General features: G+C 37.6%; 1 protein-coding gene across 1 annotated transcript in view; it reads right to left on the reverse strand.

Moving 5' to 3' along the window:
- Window positions 1-13,772, reverse strand: part of LOC150074942 (uncharacterized) — a 503,230-nt gene that overhangs the window by 40,905 nt on the left and 448,553 nt on the right. Inside the window, exon 17 of the mRNA XM_090388998.1 lies at window positions 9,039-9,168. Within this exon, the coding sequence (XP_090245124.1) occupies window positions 9,039-9,168 (130 nt within the window). The remainder of the gene's footprint in view (window positions 1-9,038; window positions 9,169-13,772) is intronic.

Genomic DNA, 13,772 nt, shown 5'->3' on the forward strand with positions numbered 1-13,772 from the left:
GTGAGGTATTTGTGTGAAAAAAATCAAAGACAAACACTGAGTAAAACTGAGAAAAGGAGTCTTGTTCCACCAGGAGGACAACGTGCCTGCTCATAAGTCTGTCACTGCCATGGCTACACTGCATGAGTGCGGCTTTGAAATCTTGTACCATCCCCTTGTACCAACCAGATCTAGCAACATCGAACTTTCACCTATTTCCTAATTTGAAAAAATACTTGGCTGGCATCCATTTTTCCACTGACAGTGATGTCATTGCTACAGTGGATGCATTCTGGAGACCCAAGAGAAAACTTTCTTTGCAGCTGGAATAAATGCATTACAACATCAGTGGCAAATGTTTATTGACTCCAAAGAGGACTATGTTGAAAAGTAACGTGTTACCAGACTCCTCAAATAAACTTTTCAAGCTCTCCCCATATTGAATAATGAAGGGCATTTTCAGTGCCAAAGTTCGGGCAATGCATTTCACCCTTCTAATTTGTGGCCACACAATATCAGATAATGATAGATTTAGTGATTTTTAATATATTCTGTAGAAAAGCTTTTTATGGCAAGATCCACGATGAACATGACAGAAAACATAATACCAACCTAAAACTACAGAAACACCATAGTCATAGGATTTGAGAAAGGTGTGCTATATATTTAGGGTGACCAGACAACACAGTTTTCTGGAATTTGTCCCAGTGTCCTGAAATTTTAAATGTAATGGTTTACCTAGCAGTTTTATCATTTCCAATTGCATGAATTTATTTTCAATTTCCAACTTTATCTAAGAAATAAAACTTCTTAAAAATAAATTAAGAAATTTCATTTTTCAGATGTAACATATAACAATTCAAATCTTGCTCATTAAGTTTACACTAAGCAATAAATTGATATTATATATTTTCAATTCATCTAAATTTTAAGAGATTGCAGAAGAAAAGTTATTATTATTATTAGCTATATGGTGCAAGGAAACCTGAGGCTTATGCTGCACCAGCCAAAAAAAAAAAAATTCCCGAATTACCCTGAGAGAGAGAGAGAGAGAGAGAGAGAGAGAGAGAGAGAAAAGTAGAAGGGAATCACCAAGAAAGAGAAGAATGATGGTATTTAGTTCAATTTATGGAAATTCTTTTTTTAACTACCATGGAATGAGACAAGTGTGTTTTGCATATTCAATATGTAAATAAAAACAAGTTTACCTAACCTGGCAGACTACTGGAAAAGGTCCCTAAGGTTCGAAGTACTGCACTGCATAAAAATACTTAACCATAGTACTAATTCCTACGTTTACTAGAACATATTCTCAAATATCTTTCAATAATAGCAAATTTTTACAAATATTTTATAGTAAACTCTGTAAACTCCAGCACTTTAGAACCTGGAATACTTTAAAATCAGCACATTTTACAAAAAAAAAAAAAAAAAAAATATATATATATATACAGTATATATATCAACATTTTACCATTTTGAAATATTAGGAAAGCAATCTGGCATTCATATTAATTGACTGCATTTGTCTTTAAGAATTCATGCAAAAGTAGACAGATAAATCTGTATTTTTATAAGATGCTTGCAGGACAATTTTGTCCTTTATTCTTTTTTTTTTTTTTGCAGTTAGGAGTAGTTGGTTGGCTGAGTTGAGTTTTATTGGTGAATTAGCAACTAAGGCATAATGTGCCAAAATTAGGTCATATATAAAAAATGTGAAGCTTTCAGTGACCTATAATGAATTTAGTCACCATGGCAATACTACTACTACTAATAATAATAATGATAATAATAATAATTTTTTTTATTATTATTATCATTATTATTTTGCAGTTAGGAGTAGTTGGTTGGCTGAGTTGAGTTTTATTGGTGAATTAGCAACTAAAGCATAATGTGCCAAAATTAGGTCATATATAAAAAATGTGAAGCTTTCAGTGACCTATAGTGAATTTGGTCACCATGGCAATACTACTACTAATAATAATAATAACATGGCAATAATAATAATAATAATAGCACAAATATAAAAAAGTATAAAATATATATCAATAAAGAAATAACAATAAAAGATAATCTAAAAATATTTATTGGTTAAATGCCTAAGAGTATGAAGAGTTAGTTTATGTATGGTTACTGAACATACATCATTTCTACAACCTAGGTAGTATGAATGCATCATTTAATTTTATCTCATGTTGTGAATACCTTCACAATGAATTGCTATGGTATTGCACTACTTCGAATAAGTAATGCTTCACCTATGGAGAAGACTAATGTTACTTATTCTCGGCAGATACCACCACCCAAAGTCACCATTTCAAAGCTTATTGGCTTACTCATCGGTGGGTGGGCAGGTACCCTGTTGTTGTAATAGCGACAACCCAGTTATGGAGTATAACTCCACAATATGAGAGATGCTTAATGGTGTGCATGGTTTAATCTAAAAATATTTCTTGGCTAAATGCTTATGAGTATAAAGAGTTAGTTTATGCACGATTACTGCACATACATACATACATTTCTACTACCTAGGTAGCATGAATGCATCATTTAATTATATTTCATATTGCAAATACCTTCACAATGAGTCGCCATGATATTCACTACCATAAATAAGTAACCTTGAATAAGTAATGCTTCACCTATGGAGAAGAAAGGCTTTTGATACTGTTGCACATGGAAGACTGCTGCACAAATTGGAGCAGTGTGGCATTGGAGGCAAATTGCTGCTATGGATAAAGGGGTGGTTGAGGGGGAGAAGACAGAGAGGGGTAATCAATGGACACTGCTCATCGTGGACTAATGTTATTAGTGGAGTCCCTCAGGGTTCAGTATTGGGTCCATTATTGTTTTCTGTATTTATAAATGATATTGATGATGGTATATCAAGCTTAATGTCCAAGTTTGCAGATGATACGAAGGTTGGCAGGGTTGTCAAGGACACTACTGACACTATGCTACTGCAACAGGATATAGAAAGGTTGAGCAGATGGGCTGAGAGGTGGCAAATGAAGTTTAGCATTGACAAATGTAAAGTACTACATATGGGAAACAGCAACCCCAGAGCAACGTATCAACTCTGTGGTACTACACTGACAGTGGTAGAGAATGAAAGGGACCTGGGGGTGGTTGTGCAGGCAGATATGAAGTTCTCTGAGCAGTGCAGACGGGCTGCAAGAGTAGCTCATGGTGTATTGTCAATGATATATAAGAATTTTTCTAGCAGGGATAAGGAGGTGATTATTCCCTTGTATAAGGCAATGGTCAGACCACACCTAGAGTACTGCATACAGGTCTGGAGGCCTCATTTCAAGAAGGATGTAGAGATGCTGGAACGAGTACAGAGAAGGGCAACAAGATTGGTGAATGGAATAAAGGGGTGCTCTTATGAAGAAAGGCTTAAGTTTTGCAAATTACAGTGTCTGGGGACTAGGCACCAGCAAGGTGATCTGATAGAGGTGTATAAAGCCTTGAATGGTTTGAGCATGCTCAATGCTGATGGGATTCTTCCTTTTGCTCAGAGTAATCACCTGAGAGGGCATAAATTCAAATTGAGGAAAGACAGATGTAGGATAGATGTGAGGAAATTTGCCTTTAGCCAGCTTTTTTTGATTTGGTAGTTGTTGGCGCATCGGCTTCTGTGGCCATATTGCACCTCCCAAGGTTTTTGCAGTACTTTGATCCAAGCCCGAGGCGGAAATCGAACCCGCGACCTTTGGGTTGCCGGGCAGGTACTTTACCCACTCGGCTAGCCCGGTCGGCTCCTTTAGCCAGCGGGTGGTTGGTTGGTGGAACAGACTTCCATCTCTTGTCGTGGAAGTTGATAGCCTAAACAAGTTTAAGGCTCAGCTGGACAGATATTTCGAACGAATAGAGGGGTGAAGTGGAAGTGGTTATTTTTATTTATTTATTTATTATTTATTTATATTTTTTTTTTTGGCTGATGCTGCATAAGCTTGCTTTCTTGCATCAAATGCCTCTACTAATGCTAATGACCAATGTTACTTATTCTCAGTGGATACCACCACCAGGCAGCACCGTTTTGAAGCTTATTGGCTTACTCAGGCCTCCATAGCTGAGTGGTCAGGAGCAGGAGTGCAGTAGCACACGCTCTTTGAATAGACTGGGATTCAAGCCCCTGAATGCTAAATACGGTCGATCTGCCAACCCGCACTGGACCAGCATGGCAGATTATGGTACATTTCCCTTTGCATGAATTGAGGAGGGCTTTCACGTGGTCCAAGGCTAATTCTATAGCATTAAACTCACTCAGCTGTATATATGCTGCATATGAAGGGAATGCCTCCCAAATATAGTGTTATCTGGGAAGGTGGTAGATGATCCGACAGATGACATTGAGCCATCAGTAAAAACAGGCAAGGAGTCAAAGTACACATCTCAGCAGGACACAGCTCTATGCTGCACACTGGTGGTGGTGGTGGTGGTGGTGGTGATGGCCTGTGACTATTTTTAATGGAGAGGTCGCATGATGGTAAGCGAGGATGCCAGGGTGAGAGCAGTTGCCTCGGTGACAGGGCAACATAGTCTAGAGTGATATTAAGCTCTCTGAGGAGCTCTTGGACACAGACACCAAAGGGATAGTTGCAGTCTGATGGGTGTTATATAGAGTTTCCCATAGTGACTCGAAGACTAATATCCAAGTAGGATTGTTTGGCAGGAATTTCAGTTTAAAGTATATTTTAGTGATAATTGTTTTCATTACAGGTACAGTGGCAGGTCACTTGCTTCAACATACAAACTCTGGACAGGGGATGTTCTAAAGGCTCCAGTAGCAATACAAATGGCTTGATGATGACAAAGTGCACAATCTCCTTGTGCACTTTGTCCACAGTTGATGGATATGAGGTAGAAACGTCAACTTTTTATTGAAAACGAGTCCCGAGAATTTTGTCTCGGGTGCTACTGGAATGATGCTTTGTCCGAGCTTGAGTTCTGGTTCTGCGATAGGTGTATGCAGACTATCTTCTGAGGCAAGAACCTGAAACTGTTAGCCATTGCCCAAGATTTGACATGGTCAACGGAGTGTTGCAATTGTCTTCCGATAATCCTCATGTTGCATGACTGACAGAAGATGATAAAGTCATCAAAGAAGAGGACGCTGTTCACAGTTGGAAGTTGTTCAGTAACGACAGCTAAAAGAGTAACACTTAGAACTGACCCTTGGGGAACTTCCTGCTCTTGGAAAAAAGATTGAGAGAGAAGGGACCCCACACAAACTTGGAATGAGCGGTTTGATTAAAAAAAAAAAATTAACGAAAAGGGCTAAATGACTCTTAAAACCAAGATTATAGATATCTTTTAGAATTACATATTTTCAAGCCATGTCATATGCTCTTTTCCATATCAAAGAAAATCGACACTAGGTGCTCGTGTTTAAGGATAGCATCTCGAATAGATATTTTCATCCTTATTCTTGCACAAGCAGCTTGTCAGAGCAATGGGATGGTAATTATTAGGAATTTTGGGATCCTTTCCTGGCTTAAGGAAGGAAAACGATAGCCTTATGCCAGGAGTCAGGAAACTGGTCTTCAAGGTATATTGAACAGGCAGAGCAGCCAATCCACAGAATCAGAGGAAAGATGTTTGATCATCTCATAATGGATGTCATCCGGCCCAACGGCACTAGCCTGGATAGCCATCTTTGCTTCTTCTATCACTTAGATGGTCATCTGGATTAAAAAAGAAGCATAACGGATCCAGGATTCTTTTTGACTCTGACGTAACATGCTATTGTGTGTTTGATAGCTATTATATTATCTATGGTGGGATAATGATGAAATATTCCCATACCTTGTTTTGAGCTTTTCTTGCTTGCTGCTGTACATTCAACATTCCACCATGGTTCTAGATAATGCAGAAACCATGTCGACATCTTCAGAATTGCAATTGCCACTCTGTCCGGATGATACTTTCTGTGAACTACAAAACTGCATCATTAATTGGTGCGTTACTGATTATGATAGTAGCTAACAATGCCAGATGTTTGAAGGCATTCCAGTCAGTGTGATCTATCTTCAACTGTGGTATCCTAGACGTGTGGCATGGTCTCCCTTTACAAAGGGTGGCTATCACAGGGAAGTGAACACTACCATAAAGGTTGCCTTCTACTTCCCATGTAAAGACAGGGAGGGGAGAAGGGGGTGCACAGAGAGAGGTCAATTACAGTAAATGTACAGGTAGGCATGTGCAAAAAAGGTGTTAATTCCCAAATTTAGAAGGGCCAGGTCATTGATTTCCAGCATAATTAACTGTTCAACAGTCCATCCCCTCTTCCACTGATATCTGCACTATCCCACAGAGTACTGTGTCCATTGAAATTGGCTAGTAACAGAAAAGAGGAAAGAAATTGCCTAATGAGATCACCTTATACCAAACAGGACGTATACCAAACAAATTTTTCCCGATAAGAAATAAAGGGAAAATGATTAATCCGTTCCCATGATTATTATTATTTGGTTTTTAGGAGCATTAGCAACTAAGGCCATATTGCTCCGGGGATATGCGGTGGTCATTTTTGCATCCTCCGTATTTGATGGTCATGGGTTCGAACCCCGGTCTAATCAAGAAGCGTGTGCTACGCACTGCTGCTCCTGCCCACCTGGCTACGAAGGCACCGCCGTTCCCATGAAAAAAAAATCCTATTGTTATTGGCATATTATACATTGATGGGGTTATATAAAATAATTTAAACACTGCTTAATACTAAAATACATAAATACAAAATCAATTAGATGAAATACATGAAAATTTAACAAACTTTAATTTTCTCTTTTCTGTCTTTTTTGCCTACTTGGACCTAGTTGAGAATCACCAGGTTTGACGTTTACTAAAAATCTGTCCAAAGAACTTTGCTTCTGCCTTTGCCTCAGGATGTTTTGGAAATGTGACATTGTCTGGTCATTCCAGACAATGCTATTATGGCTTGTTTGGGCTTTGTTGGGGTGGTACTTCTCTGCAAAGTTTTTGACATCCATCCATTTGGCAAAGATTTCCTTGATTAATGAAGTAGGGGCTTTCTCTATCTCCTCCTCCTCTGAGCCTGAAGAGAGTGTATCCATCTTAGTCTTGTGCTCCTCCTTCTCAAGTTCCTGCAGCTCCTCAGTGGTCAGCTCTTCCCTGTGCCCCTCCACTAACTCCTCCACATCACCATCACTCATATCCTCCACTATAGGCACAGCCTCAAAGTCCCTTTCAGTCACTGCTTCTGGCCACAAATTCCTCCAAGCAGAGTTCATTGTTCTGTAGGAAATTTTCTGCCAGGCTTTGTCAATGAGAGAGATATGCAATGGACGATAGTAAAGTGATCTTTCCAAAACTCTCTCAGGGTCAATTCTGTGTCAGAGGTCACTTCAAAGCACCTCTGGAATAGTGCTTAGTGTAGAGTTTCTTGAAATTACTGATGACCTGCTGGTCCATGGGCTTCATCACTGTAAAGTTCCTACTTTACAGTGATGAAATGAAACTCCGGCAGCACACAGTCCTGCAAGCTTGGAGGGTGAGCTAGAGCATTGTCCATTATGAGGACGGCCTTCAGAGGCAGGTTTTTCTCCTCTAAATAACTTTTTACACTTGGCCCAAACATAATAGTGAGCGGAATGAAGGGATCCTCTTACCAAGCGAGGCTTAAGTTCTGCAATTTGCAGTGGCTGGAGACTAGGCACCTGCGCATTGATCTGAATGAGGTGTATAAGGCCTTAAATGGATTGAGCATGCTGAATTCTGATGGGATCTTTCCATTTGTTCAGATTACGAACCTAAGGGGGCATAAATTCAAATTAAGAAAAGACAGATGTAGAATAGATGTGCAGAAAAAAGTTTTATTGTTAATTATTTTTAATATAAATAATGGCTGCTGAGCACCTAGCATTGCTGGAAAATAATACTGTTCATCTCCTTACTGGAAGTTGGTAAATAAGGCTTTCTGTTCATATAACTTTTGCACAACACAAAAGCTGAAGGAAAATATTAAACAGTGTTTCTCTAATTTGATTCAGGCAACTCTATATGTAGGTACTTATCTTTAACTATGAGGAAAACAACTAATGCATATAGAGAAGGCAATGCCCATTTCAATATCTTATATAATTGTTGTATTATTATTTAAAAAAAAAAAACAACAATATAATAGATAAATATACAATAGATAAAGAACAACTATAACTGTGGGCTATGTGACTTTTTGGCTGCATTTATAATCTCAGTTCTTGCACCTATTCACAGTGTCAATCTTTCAACTAGTACAATTAAAATTGACTTAATAAAATAAAATGCAGGCCAATTATTGTGATCACTTATTTAATGTTATCACTTTTATGAAGTCCCAATCAAATGTTTACTAATTAAAAAAAAAAAATAAAATAAAAAAATAAATAAAAATAAGTTGACTGTACCAGCACTTTGGTTTATGTTATCACCTTTTTCCTTTATTGCAGTTGACGGGTGCACAGTGGAAGTGACTACGTAACATCCTGATTTATTCTTTAACTCCAATATGTCGAGGCCAGTTATTGAATTTATTCCATGCATTTTGTATAGTTGTTGGTTTTCTCCATAAAAGAAATTATTGTATCTCTACTCCTACCAACCACTGTTTTACAGTAGAGCATTAACCCTTTTCTTGATTTTAATATTTTCTTTATTTGTTTCTAATGATTTGTATGGAATTCTGGAAACATTATGAGTTTCATTTTTATTGACAACTTTCTCGAAGAAATAGAGGACAGTCAAATTAGTTTTTTAAATTTCTGAAAAGTTTTCTTTCTGTCCATTTTCGTATTTTTATTGTACACATTTCTGCTCTGCATAAACTGAACATTCTTGTTCTGTTTATGGAGCAGAAATGTGTACAATAAAACAGAACATTCTTGTTTCTTTGGTTAGTGTTATCACTTTAGCTGAGTCTTGAATGAAGCGATCACAATAAGTGGCGTTCACTGTATGCTGATATTAACCAACCAAATTTGCTTTTGTTTTAATGAAATTCTATAAATTATAATATTCTTTTTTTAATTCTTTCCAGAAAGTGGAAATATACTTACTTAATAATTCCATTTTCATTTGTTTCTATTACCAATGTAGAATTTTCATTAATATATGTTCGACTAGAAGAGCCACTTACACCTGAAGTTTCACTTAAACTACTCCGAGTACTACTTTCAGCTCTACTTCCTATCACAGAAAGTTAGGTTGGGGAGGAAACAAGAAAATGTCATATTAGATAATTTAACACACAAACACCACACACAACTGAGGTAAAGTCATAAGACACTTTTTTTTCTGGCAAAGGCAATAGTTATATATAGGTAGACAAACAGAAGAATGAAAATACAATCCTAATAACAGAAAAATTACTGGAAAAGGGAGAAAAGACATCACTGATGATTACAACATTCTGTTCACCCTCTGTAATATAAACAGGGAAGATGATGTCCATCCCTCTCAGTGTATACCTTTCCCAACAGTATTCTTCCTTCCCCCTCCTAACCTTAGTTCCTTCCTTCTTCAAATCATCAGGTTCTATATCCCCAACTTTTCCTGCCCCCAAAATCCAGCAATAAAATTATAAAATTATTAGAGGGGGATGTCCTTACTTTGGGCAAGTACCACACCCTGCCTGAATTATCTGGTCTGTTAAATAGCAGCAAAATGCATCTTCTATTCCAACCAATGAACAGCTAAGATGCTGCCACTTATGAGCATTCCAGATGAGGACAATAACCTTTGTTCTCATAGCTTCTTTTTTTCATTTTATGTCAATCTTCCTTGGTGTTGACAGGGTATAGATCCATACTTTACATTCAGTGCTGTTAATAAATTTAGAATTCATCTGCAACTGAAGACGTTCCAAGGAGTACATTGTATATTTCATTTTGTGTTTACAGAAAAGCCATTAAATGTGTTATGTAGTGAAGTGTATTTTCATTCTTTTTCAAGACACATTTTTAATATTCAAGTAACAATTTGGTTAAATATATAAAACAACAATAAATATATAAAGAATGACATGTTAAAACATTTATTAAACTTTTTACAATCATTTAAAGTTTATTTGATTAATCCTCAAAACAGTGGTCAATAGACTTAATATATAAGTCTTTTGGGTAGCAAATAAAATTTGGAAAACTGAAAATATTATTCAAAAGTGTAGCAGAAAGAGAACAGAGGGGTATAGATTATGTAGGATGATAATACCATCCTCCTCATTCTGCATGATGCTACTCCATCCCTCATCATCCAAAACTTCAAGGAAATAAATATTATTTCCTTGAAGTTTTTGACAGAGAAAAAAAAAGCAGTTAATTTTAGATATATGCAGTGACTGTTGTGCTGGGGGGAGGAGAAGAGGGGAACAGTTCTAAGTGCTCTTCAGATGATATTCCTCCAATCAACTCTGAGAGAGAACTGCTTTTTTCAATTTAAAAATGGGTGTTTCAGCAGTTCAATAAATGCAATGCAAGTCATCTCTCCCTTTACATGACATTGTTTTATGGGAATTTGTTATAGCACGAGTACAACTAAATTTTGTATGTGTAATCCAGTCTGAATCTGTCTGATGCTAAAGTTTGACTGATGCTAAACCATATAAGATATGAACTATCACATCTGACTTTACATAATAGCATTAGCAGAGGCATATGATGCAAGAAAACAAGCTTATGCAGCATCAGTCAAAAAAAAAAAAAAAAAAATTCCCTTTTCACCCATCCATTTACTCCAAAAGTTTGTCCAGTTCTTCCTTAAATTTATTTAAGCTATCAACTTCCACAGCAACAGATGGAAGTTTGTTCCAGCAATCAACTACCTGCTAGCTAAAGGCAAATTTCCACATATCTATTCTACAACTGTCTATATTCAATTTTAGTTTATGCCCCTCCCCACTCAGGTTTGTAATCTGAGCAAGAGAAATAATCCCATCAGCATTGAGCCTGCTAAGACCATTCAAGGCCTTATACACCGCAATCAGATCACCTCGCAGGTGCCTAGTCGCCACACACTGCAGTTTGCAAAAATTAAGCCTTTCTTTGTAAGAGAACCCCTTCGTTCACATCACCAATCTTGTTGCTCTTCTTTGTGCTCGATCTAGAACTCTACATCTTTCCTAAAATGAGGCCTCCAGACCTGTATGCAGTATTCAAGGTGTGGCCTGACCATTGCCTTATCCCTGCTAGCAAAATTCCTGAATCTTAAACTTGATAAGACCCCACGACCTGCTCTGGCAGCCTGTCCGCACTGCTCAGAAACTTTACATCTGACTGCACAATTACATATAGGTCTTTTTCATTCCCCACTACCCTAAGTGTAAGTAAGTATCCATTCCTGTCTTAAAACATACTTACTTACCCTGAGTGTAGTATCACACAGTTGGTACATTTCTCTGGGGTTACTGCAGGGCCGGACTAAGGTATTACGGTGTCCTGGACAGAGAGATTACTTCGGTGCCCCTTTGCATATCGTAGAAATCTGCATGAGGGCAGTGACCTCAAGCTATAATCAGTTTCTGGTGCCCCTGCAAGAATGGTGCACAGGGTAGCCATGGATGGCCACCCTGTTAGCCTATGTCTTAATCCAGCATTGGGTTACTGCTACCCATATGCAGTTTGTTCATTAGCATAACATTGACCTTCCTAAAATGATGAGTACTCATTTTAGGAAGGTTGTAGAGCTGCTGGAACGAGTACAGAGAAGGGCAACAAGATCAGTGAATAGAACAAGGGTTGCTCTTGTGAAGAAAGGCTTAAATTTTGCAGATTACTGTGTCTGTCGGCTAGGCACCTGCGAGGTGATCTGATTGAGGTGTATAAGGCCTTGAATGGTTTGAGCACGTCAATGCTGATAGGATTCTTCCTCTTGTGCAGAATAATCTGCCTGAGAAGGCATACATTCAAATTGAGGAAAGACAGTTGTAGAATAGATGTGAGGAAGTTTGCCTTTAGCCAGCGGGTCGTTGATTGCTGGAACAAACTTCCATCTGTGGTTGTAGAAGTTGATAGCTTAAATAAATTCAACGCAGAACTAGACAAACATTTGGAGTGAATGGATGGGTGAAATAGACTTTTTTTTTTTTTTTTTTGCTAATGTTGTTTAAGCTTGCATTATATGACTCTGCTAATGCTAAAACCCAATGATCAGTTTTGGCAGCCTGTCTGAAGTGCTCAGAAAACTTCATATCTGACTGCAAAATTACCTCAGGTCTATTTCATTTTTTACTACAATGAGTGTAGAACCACATAAGTTGATATACTGATTGAGATTACTGCAACCTATAAGAAGGATCTTGCATTTTTCAGTGTTAAACTTCAACTACCATTTCTCAAACCGCCCGCCTAATTTTTTTTTAGATCTTGTTGCAGTAGCTTACCCTGAGTACTGTCATTAACCACTTGCCCACCTTTGTATGTATCATCTGCAAACTTACACATTAATCCTGATACCTTCATCAATAGCATTATTAAATATAGAAAACAGCAATGGGTTCAAGCATTGAACCCTGGGGACTCCATGAAGAGCAGTGTCCATTAATAACCACTTGGTCTTCTTCCACTCAAACATCTCTTTATCCAGAGCAGTAACTTGTCCTTAATTCCACACTGCTCCAATTTGTACAGCAGTTATTTATGTGCAACAATATCCAAAGCTTTCCAGAAATTATTGTATCATAGTATCCAATCAGATTGGTCAGGCAAGATTGCCCCTTAACGAATCCGTGCTCTAACTGCAGTATAATTGCATTCCTGTCTAGATGGCCCTGTGTTATTTCTTCAATCAGAGACTCCCTTATTTTTCCAGGAACAAAAGTTAAGCTAATAGATTTGTAATTACTCATGTCACTTTTTGATCCTCTTTGTCAATTGGAGATATATTTGCACATCTCCGGTCCATAGGGACCTCCCTTGAATCCAAAGATTCTGTCATAATTATGGTTTGGGTTTGCTTTGCTGCCTAACAATATTATTCGACAGATCTCATTGACCTCAGATGCCTTTTATGTTTAGCTTCAACAAATTTTCTTTCATTTTCCTCTTAATTATCACAAAATCATTTAGATCCGTGCTAGATTATAATTTTCTGGCATTCTTCTCCCTAAATAATTCCTCATGCAAGAACGAGTAAAGAAATTTTTGCTGCTTTTCTTGGCAAAAGTGCTTTTTCCAAGAAAATTTTTTATTATTTTATTTTTTTTATGTTAGTTTACAAGTGAAAGGAAAGTAGAATTTCAATTATACTGCAATCACGTCCCTTGAAAAATCACAGCAGTGATTTTTCAAGGGACGGTCTTGTCTAACCAATCTGATAGGTTACTATGATGCAGTGACCAAGGAACTGGATTAAAAAAATAAATTTTAATCATGTACTTGGACTTCAGGAAGGCTTTTGATACTGTTGCACATAAAAGACTGATGTACAAACTGGAGCAATGTGGCATTATTACTATGGATAAAGGGATAGTTAAGTGGAAGAAGTCAGAGAGTGGCTATCAATGAGCACTGCTCCTTGTGGATTAATGTTATTAATGGAGTTCCCCAGGGTTCATTACTGTTTTCAATATTTATCAGTGATATTGATGAAGGTATATCAGGCTTAATATCTAAGTTTGCAGATAATACAAAGGTTGGCAGGGTGGTTAATGACAGTCATCAGGGTGAGTTCCTGCAACAAGATCTAGGAAAATTGGGTTTTGCTGCATGATACATGCACGCATGCGCACGCACACACACACACACAATGTTCATTCTCTGATATTCCAGGGTGGCCCAGGTTAGAGGCACTAACCA

This window comes from Mastigoproctus giganteus, chromosome 14 (assembly GCF_048544385.1).
Source record: "Mastigoproctus giganteus isolate SK-2022 chromosome 14, ASM4854438v1, whole genome shotgun sequence".
In the NCBI taxonomy this organism is placed as follows: Eukaryota; Metazoa; Arthropoda; class Arachnida; order Uropygi; family Thelyphonidae; genus Mastigoproctus; species Mastigoproctus giganteus.